The sequence below is a fragment of the Rhamphochromis longiceps genome, linkage group LG16, assembly GCF_057381845.1.
Source record: "Rhamphochromis longiceps isolate RC_006_pf linkage group LG16, R_longiceps_female_GT1.1, whole genome shotgun sequence".
Classification (NCBI taxonomy): Eukaryota; Metazoa; Chordata; class Actinopteri; order Cichliformes; family Cichlidae; genus Rhamphochromis; species Rhamphochromis longiceps.
In genome coordinates, this window is record NC_140572.1 from 14,752,075 (window position 1) to 14,773,438 (window position 21,364).

Here is a 21,364-nt window from a genome sequence, read left to right on the forward strand (position 1 = left end):
CGAGGGGAAAGGGGGACAGAGCACTGCCTTTCTTTTAGATATGAACTTTGCTTTATTAACAACACATACACAACACTGTTAACTGTGACGTGGAAACAGAAGAAGTGTGGCTTTGTCTTGGGGGGGGGAAAGCTTTTTAAAAAGCGTTTGTGTTTAGCAGGACAAACTATTGCTCCTGACATGACGGTCTGCAGAGGGACTGTTTCTCATTTGGAGCCAAACGCATTTGGCTCTGGTTTCTTCTGATTACGCGCAGCAGACATGGAGGCCTTTTACTCCCAAACCTCTTCCTATATCTGAATACTTGAATCTGAATCCCCCCCAATATTTTACAGACCTCTAAAGCAGCAGGTAACTTTTAGATTCTGAGTGTGCGATGTGTCGCAGAGGTTAGAAGGCCCCTGTAGCAGCAGGAAACACTTGGACGCTGTCGTACACCTCTCTGCTCCCCTCGCTATGTTTTATTCATCACTCGTCCCGTTTTCTGGTGAATATGTGTCTCTCTGCAAACGAAACAGTGTAAAACTAACGAGGGGTGGTGGTAAGGGGTTATTTAAGCTCAGCACGTGTTAATTTGTAACACCTCTCAAAGTAATTCGTCATGAATTATATTTTTTAGAGGTTAAAAAGTTACAAAGTGAAGAAATCCTGTGACGCATTCTATTTTCCTTCTCTCTAGTTTACTGAAAATATAACTTCATTTTTTGTCTGTGTATTTTAAACCTGAGCACACTTAAACACACACACACACACACACACACACACACACACACACACACACACACACACACACACACACACACACACACACACACACAGGGGTGAGTTATCCTGATCCTTTACTTTAAAAATAAAATTAAACATTGCGTTATTTTCACGCTGTTTGTGTTTTTATCAAAGCGCCAATTAATTAATTAATAAAGGGAAGATGTGAACTAAGGGCAAACATTTTTTTTTTAATATCTAAATATGTTTGAAGAATAGCTCGTTCAAAAATGAAAATATAAAATAATAGTACGTAATTTTATAGACATATATAATATTTCTCTATGGATAATATTTCAAACACTTCTTATGAAAGTGACCTCCCGTCAAACACGAAGACTAATTAGGAGAAATAACCCGTATGTAATTAGAAAGCAGAGCGTTTTTCTACATTAAGGAAATTATAGGAAGCCGTGAGCTGTAATTTTCGACACTTTTTGAGGCAGAAATATGATTTTCACTCTCTAATTTTATTTACTTATTATACTTACTTCTACTTAATTATTACTATAAATACTGTTAAAGATAACGTAATGCCAATAGCCTTGAGTATGCAATAATTAGTACATTATTAGTCCTTAAATGGAATGATTACAAGTACAACTTTTACTAATTATCATAGCTATTTTTATTATGTTATTATGAATCACTCACTTTTCGCAAGGAAGCATAAAATCAAAGTCCCTGGAGTTTCCTGTCGGCTGGTTGGATTGTGTAGCATTTGTTTGGACTTTGCAGAGAAATCTCTACATGATCTTACAGTCTTCAGTACAGACTTGCTGCTGACAGTCCGTGTGTGTGTGTGTGTGTGTGTGTGTGTGTGTGTGTGTGTGTGTGTGTGTGTGTGTGTGTGTGTGTGTGTGTGTGTGTGTGTGTACTCACTGTTTACGACGTGTCTGTAGCGCTGCTGCCCGCTGAGGAGGCTTTGTCCATTGATCAGGAGTATTGAATCCAGGGCTGGGCTTTGATTCGACTCCTGGGTCACGCGGGTCCTGTGCTGCTGGGTCTGGAGTCGAGACCGCGCAGGAGATCCACAGAGAAGAAAAGTTGATTTATTGGTAGTGAAGGCTGAAGGGTTTGAGTGTGTGTGTGTGTGTGTGTGTGTGTGGATAGCGCCCAAAGCAGCGGAGCGAGCGGAGATGAGAAGGAAAGAAAAGGGAGAGTTTGTGGACAGCAGCGCACACACGTAAATGTGTTCGGCTCTTTTTGTAAATCTTCGTCCCCTCTTTAAAGCGTCTGCCCGCCTTTTAGCTCAAAAGGCGTCTCTGTGGCACAAGTGTGCTCTCCTCTAAACTCATGGCATCATCCTCGGAAGAGAGAGAGAGAAAATGTTCACAAACAGCGCGACGCACCGCGAAAAAAACGCTATACAGTCCGGGCAAAGAAAAGCAATCTGACCGAAAAGCAAGAAAAGAAAACAACCAGCGAAGTTCGAGTTGCGGTGTCACAGCGGGGTTTAACAACGCAGAGGACCGGTTTCTAATCAGTGTATGTCACTTTCAATCTTTCCTGTGCCAACGGGCGCGCTGACTTGTAAGAGGGAGGAGAGAAGGGAGGAGAGACAAAAGCGGAGGGAAGCGAGGGAGGGTGGAGAGGGGGCGTCAAAAGCGGCTAATCTAACCCATGAACGCGTTTTGTGGGCCGGATCTCTCTCACAGGACATACAGCTCTTCTTCTTCTTCTTCCTCCTTCATATTTGAAGTATTTGGAGATTCAGATGAAGGGAAGGGGGTGGGGTTGTTCGGACTTTATGATCTCTCCTTGCAAAGAGGAGCAGCTGAGTTTTCCTGACTCATATCTCCCTCAGATCTCTGTGCCATAACAAGCGCACACCTATCAGAGCGACCTTGACGCGTGCGCTCTGCTGTCACCTTTTCTTCGATTAGAATGATTGTGCCTCACGCAGCAGTAACTTATCGCGCTGCTATCAGCGCCGCAGCTTTCCTCTAATACCCTCAGGCATGTCAGTATCATCCGAGCTGAAGTCCATGTGCTGATACATGTTAATAAGTAGCCTAATAATAAGTCAAGGATGAGCTCTCTCCCTCTCTCTCTGTTCTTATTAGATGGCTCAATAGAACAGCAGTGGGCAGTGCTGTGGGATCCCTGTTAATGATAAACCTGCGACTTGACAGACAGATGCCACTGCGCCCTGTCTAATAGATAAGGGAGCCAGCTAGGGTCAAATGGCCTAAAGGCTTTTTTTTTTTTTACCTTTGTTTTGAAAATATCGTTGTCACGAAGTCACGCAAGACAGAAAAAATGTGGAACAAATGTAGGTGAGAATGAGATTTGTTTTTTGTTTGTTTTAGCTGTGCTGAAGTTCTGCGTGAAAACCTTCAAGATTGTATTTCTGATGTTTATATTAATGCTGTTTTTGAACTATTTTAAAGGCACTACTGTTTCTGCTCTCCGCGTCCTATCCGGCCTGCGTGCGCGCACATTTGCATGCAGCCTCACTGTAAACTGCAAACATGTCGAGGCTCTCGCGCACATTGTTGCAAGCCCATTCGAACTGAGAGAAATGAAGCCATCGGTTTACAACATCTGCAACAGGAACGCACTGCTGGCTGCAGCTTTTTCATGGAGCAAGTAACCGTGCGGCACCGGTGAGGAGAAGAAGTGGGTGAGGAGAAGGGGAGGCGGGGTCACGCATTTACTGCTCTCTCTCACTCTCGGCCTATGGGTTCAGTACTGGGGGAGGCAGCGGGGTCCAACAACAACACGAAAAAAACAGACATAAAGTGTGCGCAAGCAGTACGCCTGCCTGCTGGGGAAAGGAGACGGCACGGGCCTGCATACTGGAGATCTGTTAGTAACAGGTAAAAAGTGGCGCGTGACCACAGATTTATAGCGAAGATCAATCGTGGAAAAGACACTAAACCCCGCAGGGCTTCATTAAGAGAGAGACGCCGGTTGGTTCTTCCCCACTCTCCATCAAGAGGGCGATTATCTTTAACACTCTCCCAAAAACCATAAAACAACAACAGACACATCCTTTCACTCACCTTTCCTCCGAGACCTCGACGGGAACGTGAAGACACCTGGCAGCACCGCCAGCTCCCGCCGACGCGCAGCGAGAATTAAGCGGGACCAGAGAAGCGAAGCGAGAATTAAGTGGCAGAGAGCCAGTCCGCTTCTCGGCGCTCATTCGTCAATAATATTAAATATGATAATGACGGTGATGTCTGCGCTCGCGATGGGGGGGGAGTAGCCGGCAACAGCGTGGGACTGCAAGAAATGCAGGCCTCTTAGAGGCGATATGACAAAACGTGTGTGCATAAAAGCGAGAGTGATAAGAGCTTATTGAACATTTCATGAAATGTCAGACGGTTGTTGAAAACGAGCACATTTGTTGGTTTATACTGGGTGTGCTGGATTCTCGCAGAGCTCGTTAGACGTTCAAAACAGGAGCGTTAAAGTCCGTTTAAAGCTTTGTTTCTTACCAGACATGCAGGCTGCTGGATGCAGAGTGAGCGCGGTTTTGGATAATAACGCGCTCCAAACTTTCCCCTCAATACCAAAAAAACCGCATGCGCCCTGAGCTATTATCTTTATTTATGTCAGAATGTTATTTTGAAATTAATTAAAGTCTTGGATACACGACGAACTTCGTCTGAATTTCTCTTCGTTTTTCGATTTTTATTCCCCTTTGTCAGCTATTTTTTGTTTTTGTTTTTTTAATCGCTGATGTGAGCAGTGTCGTGTTCGCAGTTTTTTAAAAATCCATCCTTTGAACCAGGCTGTTCAAAGGAAAGTTGCATAAAACAAAATATAATGTGTAATCACTGCAGATGTGGAACAAGGATCACCAGAATAGAGTCAGAGTTCTCCGCGTATCTAAATATTTAAAGTACTTCGTTTGGCTCAAGAAAAAAACAAAACAGATATAATGGGTCCTTATTGTGTAGTTAAATTCCGAGTTTTTTTCCGCAGTTAAACGGGGCCCGAGCGTGTTGTGTTTACCCAAAGAACTGTCCCGTTAATAAGCCGCATCATGTGGCTTTCACCTCCTCATGCGAAGACACCGGGCTGGAGCAGGCGCTCTGAATTATTAAAGGCCGTGGGGACAGAGACTCTCCGCTGCATCACTCACTCAGATTCTTCCCTCTATCTGTTTTCCACTTCTCGGGGAACTGGGAATCTAGGAACGAAGCCAAACAAGCGCAAAAAATAAAATAAAAAAATATGTGGAATAGTATGAAAAATTGATCCCTGAAATATTCCTGATGGAAACGAATTCAAGGGACTGGAGTGAATAATTGATTCCGCAGATCGAAAAGCTCAAGAAGAACGCGAGTGATTAGAGACTAATGTGCTGCAGGTATCATTACTGAGCGAGAGCGCATCTGTCGGGCAGGTAAAGGCCCCGAGGATCCCCACACCCACCCCAAAATAAATAAATAAATAAATAAATAAATATATGCATTTTCCTTGTTTCACATCTAGGGAGCAGAGCAATTTATAGAAAGTGATCTTGTGATTTTAAACAGAGCAGACCTCCGGCACAAAACTCATTTCAAATTCAAGAAGTCAGCGGAATCATTTGGAGAAGAATGCGTCTGGCTTGGATCAGGCGAAAATGACGCATTAATAAATAAGCGCGGTTTGTTTCAGCCTCGAGTTTACACAGTGGAAGCTTATAGGCGCAGGAGCATGTCCGCTGTGGGGACAGTGGGGTTAGCAAGGGCCTTGCACCAGAGCGTCATTAATCTCACAGTGTCCGGTGCCACCTGATGAGCGCGCACAAAGAGCCGCTGATGGAATGTATCGGCGGACATTTACTCACATTACTGCGGCTTTATACTCCCACTCATCTATATTTGGATTCTAATGTTTTACTGTGTACTTAATATCATTTATTATTTTTATAGCTTTATTCACAGATTATGTTTACACATTTCAAAGAGTAAATGTGCTAATATGTGTAATACATGTAGAGATGAAGCTGCCAACAACTATATAAAAACTTCTATACATTGATGAATCAATATTCATGATGAAATAATACACATATGATTTAATGAGTACTTCTACTTTAGGTACTTGCAGTATATTTATATATTTGAAGCCTGTAGCGTTCCATTATTATGGAGCTTAAGCAGGATGATGGTTTTGCTTGAGAAAATTGTTCAATCAAAATTGAACAATCACTTTGTAAAACAAATACTCAATATAAAGCCCACTGCCTTCCAGTTCTTGGCATTGTATTTATTCCTTATCAAATGTTTTGTTATTGGCCCCCACCCGTGTCACCCCATTTCAAAATATTCTGGAAACGCCCCTGCGCAACCAAATACAAAGCCGTTTCTTGCCCTTAATCTCAGTGACAGCATCTAAGTGCTCCTCTGAGCTGTTTTGCTTAGACGTAGTCATATTTCTGTGTTTGATCACGAGTGCATGTTTCACATCGCTCTTCGTGCACCACTCAGGCTGTGCCGTGCATTTGCCATCTGGTTCCGTATGGCTTTCCAGCCGCCTGTTGTCACCTTGTTAAGTGCGGGCCAGAAGGGAGCGGAGGCGTCATTTGTGCGAACAGCGCAGCTGTGTGGCGAAGAAGAAAAGAGACGCAGCAGAGGCTCGAGTCCTGATGGGAAGCCGTCAGCGGTTATGTGTCGCGGTTGAGTCGTGAGATGGATTTCAGCTAGTTTAGAAACGCTTAAAAAAATTGTTAGAACTAAGCGCCAAACACTGACTGGATACTGACTTTTTTTTCTTTCTGAAAAACAAATACGAGTAAATCTGAAATAGTTTTAAATTCTTTTTTTTCTTTTGAAATAAAGATTTGCTTTAATTGTTTAAAAAAAACCGTTTGCAAGACAAACACTAATATTTAAATGTAACTGTCTGATCCTTAATAGAAAGTACTGCCATAATGACAAATTAGGATCAATACACACAAAAGCAACACGGAGTACGAACTGACTGACAGCATGACGCTGATCACCTATCAGGCCGTCGTACATTCTTTTCTTAAAAACATAAAACGAATAAATAAAATATAAGTTTTTAGAAAATATATACAAAACATAAGGGAAACTCTTGACTGGAGCTTCTTCTGGACTTCCTGATGAGACCACGTGTTTCTTAACTCCACAGAAAAGATCATTTATTGACGTGAATGGTGAAAGAAGGGTGGAAATAATTCTCTCAGATATAAACTGACCCCAAAATTAAAAAGAGAAGAAAAATTGTGAATTTAAGAGGCAGAAATGATGTCGGAAATATTAAAGTTAAAATTCCAAAATGCCGGAATTGCTCATTTTATGACAACAAAATCGAACCGGCATAGTATTTAATAATAATAATAATAATAATAATAATAATAATAACAATAATAATAATAATAATAATAACTGGAACAGTAGTATAAGTAATAATATTGACGATACTAATAATAATAACAATAAGAATAATAATTATTATTCTTATTGTTGTTGTTGTTAATAACAATAATAAAATGTAAAAGTCCAAACTAATATTGCGTCATTAATATCATTTAAAAATATTTATAAACTCGCTTGTTTTGCTGAATGTTATTTGGATTTATTATTATTAGTGGGAATAGTTGTAGTATTAGTATTATTACTACATTGCGGCGTTCTGTTAGGGCCGACTCAAACGTGTTGTAACTTGCGTTTTCCAGTTTTTCCGCTAAATTAAGCGGCCATGTTTCGAATCAGCGCTAATTGAAAACGAAAGTAAGTCAGCCCTAACGAACAGCAGGCCTGTGACCCGAAGCAGACCATTAAACAAAAAGCTCCGAGCGAACATAAATACGTTTTTCACAAACACCCATTTCACATTTGTTTGTTTGCGCTTTGCTTGATTGGAGCGAATGAGGGGAAATGAAAGGTACGGGCCTGAAGCTTAAAGCAGGCCACCTCCTCACTGCTCCAACAGTATCCCGTTAAGACACTTAATGAACGGAGTATTTAAGTTTGGGTTGTTTTTGTTTTACTTTTTTTTACTCTGTCTAATACGTCAGCTCCAAAAATGCTGTGAGATTTAAAGCGTAAAGTATGAGCCAATGAGGCCCAAATGGCTTGTTTTTAAGGATGTATCTCCTTTCCGTCGAGGATTAATTTGTCTTTTACGGCACTTTCAACCCTTTTTTCCAAATTGCTTCCATGCAGAGGTCACGACTCACGAGTCCATTATTGCACCTTCACACCATTTCTCACTGGATCACTGCTTTTACTCTGAAAGCATTAGCACCACAAACACCAGTTTGGAGGGGGGGGGGGGGGGATTATATTAAAATAAAAATACATATATTAAAAAATGCCGACTCTTTAATATTAATAACCAATTAGATAGATAGAACAGCTAGTGTCATATTATATATGTAATATGATTATTTTATACTATATACTGTCATATTATGAACATTATAAAAATGAGAAAAGCTCTAATAACTTCTAAGAATCCTAGGCTGATTAGATCTTATGATGATGGAAAAGTGTTGCAGAAGGATCAGAGGAACAAAATCTTCCTAATAGCAGCTGATTAAGAAGAAGAAGAAAGTGTGTACATTATTGTACTTTATTGAGCCCCGTGGGGAAATTGCTCTCTGCATTTAACCCATTCACTCAGTGAAGCAGTGGGCAGCCATTGGGCGCCCGGGGAGCAGTGTGTAGGGACGGTACCTTGCTCAGGGGTACCTCAGGGTAGCTGTTAAGGGGAATCGAACCCCCGACCTTCCGATCATGGGGCAACCACTCTACCTACTGAGCTATCCCTGCCCATTAAGCATAATCACTGCTGTCAATGCTGCTATTTCTACTGAAAGTGGCTAAAATGCTTTTGCACTGACCAGCTTTAGAAAATGACATCCAAACATAGAAACCCTTTGCAGATTTTACCTTTTCCAGTATTATTAAGGAATTCAACAGCAGATTCAACTTTTTATTTTCCTTTGAGGCACACATATCCAAGGAAAATCAAGTCAGAATCATTTAACAGACTTGGCAGTAACAGGTTGACCTTTAGATTCCAAAACAAAGTGCAGGAGGTTCGTCGTGGGAGCAAATTGCATCTATCAGCTACACCAGCTATAATGCCCTCATGCCTATCTCGGGGTCTCAGCGTCTGGGCTCCTTGAGCTCCGATATGCAACACAGAGGACTGTTTTCCTTTCGGTAAAAGCCGTGGCCCTCGCTGGCAGCCCCCGCCACCTCTTTTCCTCCCAATAAGTTCTTACCTGAAATCAAATCCGGCTGCTTAACGAGGGGAGAGCGAGTTGGAGGGAGAAAGGCAATTGTGAGCGTCAGCACTCTGCACTATGTCATTGGGCACAAGTATTTGACAGCTGGAATGATCTATAAATACTTCATTAAAGTGTGTACGAGCTCCCTTCTCTTGTGCCTCATGGTCCACTTCTGGTAAGATTTACAAATGATAACATAAACAAAAAAAAGAAAAAGAAATTCAATTCTCATTTGAAAAGAATTGGAGGAGGAGGAGGAGAGGGGGGTTTGATTGGCGCCCATGAGCAACAAAACAGCGGAGGTCTCTGTAATGAGGTTTGGAAAGTGTGTTCAGTGTTTGAGGGGCCAGGGTTTACTTGACCTGCCAGAGGGATTCTCTTCCAAAATGGACAGAGAGCCAGACGCAGAGCTCAGCTGTCCAGGCGTTCACCACCAGCTACACTAAATCTGTTAGGAAATATGGGAAAGAGTACCCGAGCTTCTCTAAGGGCCGCAGACAAATGAGGTGGACTCATCAAAAAAGGTGAGCCTAATTCCTCCTGCAGCTTGGCCCTTAATATTTAGCCTCGGTGAAATAAAAAATTAAGCCCTCTCGCTGCCTTTTTGTTTTCCCCCCACCATGAAATGTATCCCTTGTAGCCCCTAGATTGAGACACCCAACATACAGGACAGCCACGCCAGTAAAACAAAATGCTCTCTGCCTCTAAGATCATTTGTCCTTGCACTCACACTGACTCGTAAAACCACTTTAACTTCAGCTGCGTTTCTGCGTCGCTCTAAGGCTGACACAATCACGCTGGCAAACACTCCCCACGTCAAGCTGTCTGTACTAATAAACAAGGCGGTCGGCCTCGTATTCCTGCGAGCCCCGTGTCCAGAGCGGCCTGATGTGTGCAGGAAATGGATATGCTTTAAAAGTGTCTGCTGGGGCAGAGGAGAGAGTGAAAAATGGAATCAGAGAGAGGTCACAGGTCACACTGCTACCAACTGAAACAACAGGGTTGGGGGTAAAACTGTACATACGAAAAGCCCGCCCACAAAACACGCATACGGGCTCTTACCATGAAGCATGCTGGTCCTCGGAGGCTGCTGGACACGCGTGCTCCACGGTCCCTGTCACAGTTTTCCCACACATCTCGTCTCTGACTCCTCGACCACCAGGACACAGACGAGCAAACAGCCTTGCGGGTAAACAAGGGTGTGTGAGGTATAGTGTAGTGGATGGTTTCACTTTGCAGGTCTCCCCCCTGGGTGGGTGGAGCCACTGCATTCAAAGTAAATGTCAATCATTTACTGTCAGACACCAGCAGAGAAGCTTTTGTCTCTTAGAGTAAATCCCTTTGATTTGTCTAAAGGAAGTCAATGATTGAAAACACGCACCGAAGGAAACCTATACTGGGCTGTCGAGTATTTAGTGTGTGTAAATACGCGAATGTGTGTGTCTGTGTGTGTTCTGTGGGATTCCTGAGCGGCCGTCAGAGCGATCAGCCTGGCTGCGCCGAGTCTGCGGGGTCAGAGGTGACCTCGGTGCTGTGATCTTGTGTTTGTTATTGCTGTGCTGCCCTTGGACGGGTTAACATAGCACACACTGCATCAGCTGGTCTGTGCACTTCCTGTCTCGCTCACACACACACACACACACACACACACACTGCTCAGCCACAAGGCCTGTGAGAGCCGTCTGAGGGTCACTTCCACATGTGTTGATGGGCCCTGAGTGAGCTAATCTAAACTGGTGAAATGTTATCCTACTACAGGGAGGACAGGAGCTCAGCTGGCCCCCACTGCTGCTCTCTTCATCCTCTAATGTGCAGGAGAACATGGAGAGATTTAGTTATGCATGTTACTGTGGTTCAGTGGAATATTTTACCTTGTCACTTTTTTTACATTTTCATTTAAGATATTTTCCAGAAAACACAGGTTTGGATCCATAGTTGCTAGTTTGAGCTAACTGGGACATGGACTGCTTCCTCTTACTCTTTCATTTTAAAATCTTAGATTTTGTTGGTTTGTTGGAACATTTTTACCTTTAATTTCTTTAATGTAACAAAACAAACCCAATATTTTAGTCACCTGTCTGCAGCAGTTCCTGGGCACATGTGGACACCAGCATCTACAGCGTGACCATTACACAGTATTTTGCATTTAACTATAAGCAACAGGTGTGTGATAATGCAGTAAATAAACACACCTCCCAAAAGCCAAATCCTTTTTAAAAGCACCGTGTGTAAATGAAAGGAATTTATCTTTTAATTAGATATCAACATCAGTTTATTTGTTTTATTGTTTATTTTTATTTGATTTTTTTTTTAAATGTGTTTTTCCTGAATTAATTCTCTGAAGTGTAATTAGGCGATTTTACCATAAACCCATATTTTGGAGGGGAGGGTTTTTTGCGTGTAAATGTGGACGCGTGTCCGCTGACATGATTTTTTTCATTGCTCCCTCACTTCCAAAACTTGGCAGAACAATTTACTAAAAACTAAAATTACATATTACTAGTTATGCAGGTTAAGAGGCAGGGTTAGGGCTGGGCAACTAGCAAATGACATGCAGGAAATAAAAACATTTATTAAGAAATATTTAACTTCACTTTAAAAATGTGTTGTCAATGCCTGACTTTTTTTTTTTTAGGATAAAAGTATTTAAATGCCTGACATTATTTTAAATAAATACATCTGAAATTCACTGTTTGCATGTTGCTACCTGGAATTATATTTGTTCCATTCTTTGTGCAGCTTTAATTCACACCAGCAAAACACTCCTGGTGTCCTTTTTCTGTCCCTGACTTCCTGCCATGCTTACCTGAGTTATGCAGCTCGAAGCGGCTTCAGTAAAAAAAAATAGACAGAGTGGAAAGTCACTTCTGTGACTGTTTTTGTGTTTGGTGGAATCTCAAGCGAGTGGCTGCAGTTTGATCTGAGACCACAGAGGAGGGCTTCTCGTGCACTTTACTGAAGTACAGTTTTAATACACTTGAAAGTTATTTCCTGATTTCATTTATTTATTAATTTGTATTGTTTTTGCTATGCTGCATTTCTACTTCATTAAAAAATTAATATTATTTATTATTTCACGAATAAATCAAAAATCAGGCTCTAATAATAAAATCTATGTGATTCAGTGTGCCACTCCACACCCCAGTCCTACACTTATCTTCTGCCATTGCCTGTGATTCTGTCACATTTTCAAAAAATGAAAAGCAAATGTATTTATTAATTAAATCTTTGTTAAATATATCACATGGACAAAAGTGTGTAAAGTAAAACTTACTTCTCTTAATCTTTGAATTCTGGTGTTTTCAGGAGCGCGTTCAGTGAGAGGAAAATCAGCCACAGGCAGGAAATCATAATCCTGTACAACTCCTCCATCTAATTCACCTTCCACACTGTGATAGTTACACCCTTTTGCACAAACTATACAGGGAAAAAAACAAATAACAACATTTTACAGGTTAAAGTAAAATGTCAATGGTACATGTTTAATCTCTGTATTATTCTGGATATTTATAATTAAGCTATTTGACTATATTAGAGCTATTTCTCATATTTTGTAACTTTGTAATATATTGTATTATTTAATATAGTTCCGTCTGTTACTGTTCTTCTTGTGTTGGAGCAGCTCTAACCACATAATTTCCTTAATAAAGTATTGTGATTCTGATTTTCAGTCCCTTAGAAATGTCTTTACAGTTAGTTTCGAAAGAATTGGCTCATTCTAAAAGGATCATTGAATTTAAGTGTGGTACTGTTAACAGGATGCCCCCATTTCACCAGCTCAGCTAGCGAAATTTTGGTGAGATTGCAAAGTGGACGTGTTGAGGAACCACAGTACTTTGACCACATCATTACAGAGCGGAGCTGCGGAGTTCCAAGCACCAAAACTGTGTCCTGGGAGCTTCGTGTCATTGGTTTCTATGAGTGAGCAGGTTCAAACTGGCGGCAGCAGAAGAGGAGTTAAAGACTTAGCGATGACCCCAAACTCCAACTCTAACTCATTAGAACATGTAATGTGTGTGTTTTTAATCGTTCTCCTAAGTCTTAAAATAATCATTCTAATTGACACACGTCAACAGCTATTTATATTCTTTTTAAAAACAGATAGATACTTTATTACTGTCACACAGGGGAATTTCAAACCACGATAACAAAAATCCTCTAATGCTAAAAAAGCTAAAATTGATGAAATCATTAAAATGAAACAGATAAAACTCAGAGGCTTAAATAGCTGAAGTAATATTTAACCCAAAATGCCCCATGTTATTCCAAGAAAATGAAGATACAGTCCTATCTGTTATATTTCACAAAACCTGTATCAAAGGGTGGACTTCCGGTGGCTCGTAGCACCGCATGGCCGCATAGAGAGTGACCTCCGGCACCAACCGTGTGTTTCCCCGGACTCGAGAGCTGTATTAGGGCTACATTGCCATTTTTCGACTCAAGAATGAGTGGGGATAAATCTAAAAAGGGAGGATACGGGCTACGAAACATTCTTGACTGTGAAATGGAGAAGGACGCTAGTGAGGCAAGCCTCGCATCGGGACAAGATGGCGACCGAGGTGAAGGTCTGGGTTGGCTTCGGGATGCTGTGAGTAGCGTACTGGTGGCCGAAATGGCTACATTGCGAACCGAATTGAAGAGTGACTTCAAAGCATTCGGTACGGAATTTCAGGAGGATGTAAAGAAGCAAATGGCCGAACTCTCTAAGGAATTGAATCAAAGATTACACGAGATGGCGGATCAGGTGGAGGAGATGACTGGTCGGCTAAAGCACGTCGAGGACAACATGGCTGACTCGGAACGCTGGGACATTGGTGTTAGGGATACACTTGTGCAGCTGTTGGAAAATCAACGGGCGCTTCAGGAAAAGGTGTCCGATATGGAGGGCCGCGCTAGACGCAAGAACATCTGGATCTACGGCGTACCGGAAAACTCGGAGGGCTCGTCGGTGACTACCTTTGTTGAAAATCTGATCAAAGAACACCTAGGCGAAGATTTCGGCCCGGACCGTGCTCTCGGCATTGAGCGCGCACACCGCGCGTTGGGACCGAAACCACCCCCGAACGCCCCACCACGCTCAATAATAGTGCGCTTCCTCCGGTTCTCTGTTAAAGAAGAGATTCTCCGCACGGCGTGGAACAAAGGGGTACATATCCAAAACAAACGGGTGTATTTCGATCATGACTACTCTCTGGAAGTGCAGAAAAGGAGACGGGAATATATCCCAGTTAAGAAGGCTTTGAAGGACAACGGGATCCGTTTCCAGACACCACTAAGTAAGATGCGAGTGTTTTATGCGTCAGGCAATGTCCTATATAATACCGCGAGCCAAGCTGCCGAGGATTTAAGAAAGCGGGGAATAGCCGTGGGTAAGATCACCTTGGGGAACCAAACCAACAGGATGACAGAGGACACGATAAAGCAGCTACTTCCTTGGGAAACGCAGACAGCACACTGCGGGGGCGGCTTCCAGCAGCACGTGTGGGAAAAACTCCAAGCATTCCGGAGGGAGCAAGAAAAAGTGTCAGCAGACGAGTGAACAGCTGATGGCGGGACAACGGTGAGATAGCTGGCGGTAGAGTTTTGATAATCTAACCGCAGGAACACTGACTTTCGTATCCTTCAGAATTCATATTTCTTTAGGTTGGTGCCTACGGACATGGTTAGAGAACCACCACGTTATGTCTAGTAGCGATAAGAGACTGTTTCGTTTATTTTTTGCCCTTTTTTGGCTTTTTTGTCGGTCACTCCCCTCTTGTCGGATGAGGGGCCCCACCCTGTGGCCAGTCCCCTCAATGTCAAAGGATACTGTTATATCCTTTGTATTGGAAGCTCCTGTTAATGTTTTGTGTGTTTGCTGTTCAGTGAGTTCTGGTTGTGATGTTCTGAGGTCTGGGTTGATTATGTTGTATTCCACATATCCACTTGATGGCTTATAATTTCTATAAAATGCTGTCACTAAATGTAAATGGCCTGAATAGCCCTATTAAAAGAAGCAAATTAATTGCCAAATTGAAAAAGGAGACAGTAGACTTGGCATATTGGCAAGAAACTCATCTAGATAATGCAGAACATGAGAAATTAAAAAAGATGGGTTTCAGACATACATTTTATTCATCGTATAGGGCCGGGAAAAAACGAGGAGTAGCTATCCTTATCTCAAATAAAATAAAATTTGAACATATATCTACTATAAGTGATAAGGAAGGTCGGTTTGTTTTAGTAAAAGGTAGAATAGAGAATAAGACGGTCACACTATTAAATGTCTATGCACCCCCAGGAAGCAACGCAAGCTTCTTTAAGAAGATATTTGATTTGATCTCTAAGGAAACGGTGGGAACTCTTATTTGTGCAGGAGATTTTAATTTACTGTTAAATCCCAGATTAGACTCAAATAATAGGGACAGGAAAAGCACGTCTGGAGGGAAACGGGTTAAAGGAATGTTAACGGAATTAGGGCTTATTGACGTGTGGCGATCTATCCATGGGTCAGCGTCAGGATTCACTTTTTACTCTGCTCGACACTCAGTGTATTCGAGGATAGATTACTGTTTTATGTTTAATAGGGATTTACACAGGATAAAAGATTGCAGAATAGGTCCAAGAGATGTCTCTGACCACAGTGGACTTTATATAACGTTACATTTGGACGGGACACGGAAGACAACTTTGTGGAGACTAAATACCGGTATGTTAAATGACCCCGCTTTTGTGAAACAAATGACAGCCGATCTTAACTTGTACCTGCAGGACAATGATAATGGAGAGACAAATCACAGTATTGTATGGGATGCAGCCAAAGCTGTCCTCAGAGGTAAAATAATTGCGTGGTCGACCATGATTAAAAAGAAAAAGTCACAAGAATTGTTACAACTGCAGAATAGATTAATGGCCTTGGAACAGTCAGGTCTAAAGGATAAAAATACTACAGTAACCCACCAGATCAGACAGATTAAGCAGGAGATAGATAAGATATTGAGCGAAGAAGTAGAGAAAAACATAAGGTTCATGAAACAGAGGTATTATGAGGCGGGGCCTTAGGCGGCGAAGCAGTTGGCGTGGCGGATTAGAAAACAGCAAGCTGAAAATAATATTTATAAGATTAGAGACCCGGTTGGTAACAATGTTGTAACTGACCTGGATAAAATTCAAAAAGCGTTTGAAAAGTATTACAAATCCTTATATAGTCAATCTACTCAGGGTGATGTAAATAAGATGACTGACTTTTTGAATTCCTTAGACCTGCCTACGATTGGTCGAGAAGCAAATAGTAAGTTAACGTCCTTAATATCTCGGGAAGAAATAATTAAAGCTATCTCCAGCCTTAAATCCAATAAATCACCAGGTACCGACGGGCTCCCTGCCGAATGGTACAAAACCATGAGGGAAAGCCTTCTTCCCCTGTTGGAAACTAGTTTTAACTACATTTTGAAAGGAGGTCTGGTACCTCCCTCTTGGAAGGAGGCCTTCATATCGGTTTTGCCAAAGGGGGGACAGGATAGACTAAACTGCAAATCTTATAGGCCTATAAGTGTCCTGAACTCAGACTATAAACTTTTTTTTTTTTTTTTTTCTTTAAATGACATCAGAAACAGCAGTATGCAACATTACGTGATGGCAGAGCTTCAGTTCATCCTTTGTCTTTTTTTTTTTTTTTTTTTTTTTTTTAATAAATAGGACAGGGGGAATGAATGAGAGAAAGAGGGGGAGAGAAAGAAAGAAAACCAAAGGGGAGAAGAGACGGTGAGAAGGGGGGGGAAGAGAGAGAAAAAAAAAAAAAGAACTCCTGGGTCACCTGTATGGAGAAAAAAAAAAAACAAACAAAAAAAACAAACAGAGGAGACAGCAAACAACAAAGAGCAACATAATAATAGAGAAAACAAAGCACCATCACAATAAACTAGCTAGTCATAGATATCAATATTTACTAAATAATAAACGATATTGTGCAGCACGCAAGATAGACAGCGCACAGTGTGCTTTGAGGCAGCAGCCAAGAAAGCTTTAGTCCGCGTCTGTGAATACCCATGTGTGCATACCTGTGTGGATCAGCATGCTTGCATTCCAAAGGTTTCTCCATGTAATGATCTGCTAGGGAGTGTGGGGGGGCCACAGCCCCGTCCTCCAGGGTGTGAAGCGGGTATGGAGGAGATCAAAACTCCAGACATCCAGAGGCCCCCAGAACACAAGAGACCAAGGAAGACCAACAGAGGGGCAGCCGCGCCACTGTTCCAGTAAGAGCTGAGGAGAGTCCCAGATGAGGGCTCGCCCAGCAGCCGCGGAGCAGAAGCCAGGGGGAGTTGCAGTGACGCGCCCGTGAGCTCCGCCGGCCCCCAGCTGTGCCTGAGTGACCGAGCCCCAGGCCGAGAGGCCGGGGGCACCCCACCTCCAAAGGGGCCCGAGCGAGCCCCAGGCCCCAGGCCCCGACAAGCGGCCGCCAAGGAGTGAGCCGGTGTGTACCCGGACGCCCACCCCCAGACACAAAGAACCACCAACACACCGACACCTGAGGGAGTCCGCCACCGGCAGGGGAAGTGGTGGTGGGTGGAGATAGGCCTCCAAACCTTGGAGGGCCTGAGGTGTCCCCAGAGAGGTGGCGTCTGATACCCAACCTGACATACAGACACAGACATACAGGCACACACAGACACAAACATCCATTCCCACCCTCATGCTCTCATATGCACTCACTCCACACTCAACCAACGTGGAGACAGACATAAAGAGACGCTGTACACACAATCACACTCCCCAAGCGTACTCTACAAACCGGGTCTAGGTACCCTTGCCCCTGGAGGGGGGAATTGCACCCAGACCCAGGTGGTGTTACCCTTTTCCCTGCGGTGGGGAGAGGCAGACCACCCCGACTCCGCAGCAGCAGGGAGGCCCCACACCCCAGACCGCAGTCGGACGGCCAACTCCTCCTACTAGCCCTCCCGCTCCAGCAGGCCGCAGAGAATGGGGGTGGAGTCTGAACTCAGACTATAAACTATACACAACTATTTTGGTGCGAAGAATGGATGCTGTAATGCCTTCTTTGATTGATGAAGACCAAACGGGTTTCTTGAAAAATAGACAAACCCACGATAATATTAGACGAGCTTTACACATCATCGAACACATTAATAATAAGAAAAAAAGCTCAATTATTCTTAGCTTAGATGCTGAAAAAGCATATGATTCAGTGAATTGGGACTTCCTCTTCCTAGTGATGAAAAGATTTGGTTTCTGTAGCGAGTTTATAAGATGTTTCCAAGCTCTTTATTCTCTCCCTACTGCCAGAATAAAAATTAACGGTAGCCTCTCCGATACTATTTTTTTAGAACGAGGATGTAGACAGGGGTGTCCAGCAAGCCCCTACCTCTTCAACTTGTTTATCGAACCTCTAGCCCAGGCTATACGTCAGGAAACATCGTTGAAAGGGATTGTAATAGGAGGGGACGAGTACAAGGTGTGTTTATATGCAGATGATGTCTTGGTGACAATCATGGATCCCAGCTCAGGTATACCAGTATTAATGGGGATGTTGGAAACATATGGCCTGTATTCAGGGTATGTCCTTAATGTCAAAAAAACTCAAGTTCTGTCATTTAATTTTTCTCCGGACCAGACACTACTGGCAAAATTCAAGTTTAATTGGGAGGCAACTGCTATCAAATATTTGGGAGTGTTTCTGCCTAGAGATCTGACACAACTGTACGATATTAATTACAGTCGTATTAATAGAGAAATATATAGCGATCTCAACATTTGGGCCTTGCTCCCTCTCGACCTTGGCAACAGGATACAGATAATTAAAATGAATATTCTCCCCAAACTACTCTATCTTTTTCTTGCTTTACCTATTCAAATTCCAGAGAAGCAATTCAGGGAATGGAATAAGCAGATTTCGAGATTCATTTGGCTTAACAAAAGACCACGGGTGAAGTTCTCTACTTTGCAGTTGCCGAAAGACAAAGGGGGCTTGGCTCTACCTTCATTAAGGAATTACTACTTATCTGCTCAGCTGAGGTCCTTGGTGTGTTGGTGTAATCCATCTTTTTGTGCGAGGTGGAAGACTATTGAGATGTCTCTCTCAGACACGCCAATCCAGTCTAGACTTGGTCACGCGGCTTCTGATTTGGACGATACCTTGACGCCCAGCCACTGGGTCACTTTTACATTAAAAATATGGAGGGGAGTGGTCAAGCAGGCGCAACTCCAGGAAGAGATAAAACTTCTGAGGTGGCCAGCGTATGACCCTGATTTTCTACCTGCTTCCCACGATAGTAGATTTAAACAATGGGTGTGGCATGGAATCACTGCTGGGTGTTTGGTTATTGTAAAATCTAAAATTATGGCTTTTGATACCCTATGCAAGACTTACGATCTCGGGAAACAAGACTTTTTTCGATACTTGCAACTCCGTGACTATATTGGCAAAAGACTGAAGAGCTGTGTCCGTGGAGACTTCTCGATTGTTAATATTTTCATTGATGCTTATGACTCTGGGAGTAACAGAGCCTTGATAAGTAAACTGTATAAATGTCTGACTAAGCTCAAAGGGCACTCAACGATTTACATAAAGCAGAAATGGGAAAAAGAAATGGACATTGTGATTACAGAAGATGGGTGGGCACGGATCTGGGAGACACAGTTTACCACGACTAACTCCAACATGTGGCGGGACTTCTGCTGGAAGAACATTATACGCTATTTCATAACGCCTAAACAGAAGTCTAAATTCAGTGCTACACCTGCGTTTTGCTGGAGGAATTGTGGGGAAGTCATGGCTGATTACGGTCATATATTCTGGTCCTGCCCACTCATACGACCCTTCTGGACGGAAGTTATAAAGATAATTACAGAGGTGTTGGGATTCCACGTGTCTTGTACATTTACCTCATTGTATCTGGGGTATTTTACAGACGATTTAGTTGCAGATGATGTTTACCTTCTGAAAGTTCTCTTGGCTTCTGCGAAGAAGGCCATAACAAAACGCTGGCTCTGTAGAGATCCTCCCACTGTAACACTTTTTACCTCTATAGTGGAAGACGTCAAATTGATGGAATGTATGACTTTCACTCTGCGACTGCAGGGAGATTTGGGAAGGAGACGGTGGAGAAAATGGCTGGACTTTACAGCTTGTGGCAGCACCCTTTGATGCATAGAATTAGCAATGCAGACTTGTTGACGTATGTATGTGTGGATGTGCAGATGTATGTACAGGTGTATGTTATCTTCCCATGACCTCATACTGTTTCTGTTTTTTCTTTTTTCTTTTATCTTGTTGCATAAAAATGTTCCTAAACAAATAAAAAGTGTCAAAAAAAAAAAACCTGTATCAAAGATGAAAACCAGCACAAACATACTAAGGTGAGTGCCACAGTGAGTCTACTTTAGAAACATGAACAGGTAGAAACAGAGGCTGATTGTTACCTTTGAAGTTCTGGGTCTGGTTGCTGGGTTGATATTTACTCAGCTATATTGTTAGCGTTAGCATGCTGTGTGTGCAGGTGCTTGCAATGAGCCAAAGTTGTGTTAGCAGCATAGTACAGCTATTCCTCCAACATACAAACTGAAATCAGCTGATTGTAGCTCAAGTGTGAGTGGAAACGATAAGAGGGATCGACAGGCAAGCAGCTAACAATCCAAGGAACTGGACTACTGGGATTGTGATGATCCAGTTTGGATTTGAGTTTGACTGACATCCTATAAAAAGTGGTGGAAATCCCTTTAACAGAAATACTGTGATGCCAAAATGTTTGTGATTATTATTTCAAATGTAACATCTCGTAGTTAGCGAAATATTGAAATCTATAAAAGCCAGGTCACCAGTGAGCTGGTCGATGTTAAGAGTTTGACCTCTTATGAGGTCAAATTCATTTTAATTGAATTTGTATTTATTACAAAATGTAATAACACATAACACATACACGTACATAACACTTATTATACATGTGGTAAACTTACATTTATGTATATTTGGTCCTCAGATGTCTCACAGGTGAAACATGCAAATTAAGCACATAGAATGCGAATTTCATCTATCAGTTATTTTATTTTCAGCACAGCGATATTTCAGGTTGTATGAATGATGTGGACGTGTATTAAACATGTCCACTGATCTGCTGTGTCTATCAGCTTTGGCCTCCAGACCCCTCTGTGGTGCAGCCACATTAGAGAGCTGTGGAGGCCGTGGTGCTGACTGTAGCTGTGCCAGCAGAGGTATGCTAGTGGTGTCAGAGGATAGTTCTGTGTGCGTCACAGGTCTCCTCTGAGTGTGGTGGTCGGCTGGCCACCCACCTCTTCCATTTTCATACTTCAATCACTCAACAAGTACCCTCTAATACAGAACATATTTAGGGGTGTGTGGTGGACCACAGAGGTGAACATGTATGAGAGATTGAA

General features: G+C 42.5%; 1 protein-coding gene across 4 annotated transcripts in view; it reads right to left on the minus strand.

Annotated features, from left to right (window-relative positions):
- satb2 (SATB homeobox 2) overlaps positions 1-10,164 on the minus strand; it is a 57,778-nt gene extending 47,614 nt beyond the window's left edge. For 3 of the 4 annotated variants that reach the window (XM_085384312.1, XM_085384311.1, XM_085384310.1), the window contains exons 1-2: positions 10,037-10,164; positions 1,648-1,771 (exon numbers count right to left, since the gene is read on the minus strand). In XM_085384312.1, the coding sequence (XP_085240438.1) occupies positions 1,648-1,771; positions 10,037-10,039 (127 nt within the window). In that variant the 5' untranslated portion in view covers positions 10,040-10,164. Of the gene's footprint in view, positions 1-337; positions 492-1,647; positions 1,772-10,036 lie in introns of those variants that run through there. The other variant, XM_085384313.1, reaches the window with a different exon arrangement.
- Positions 10,165-21,364: the final 11,200 nt, after the last annotated feature.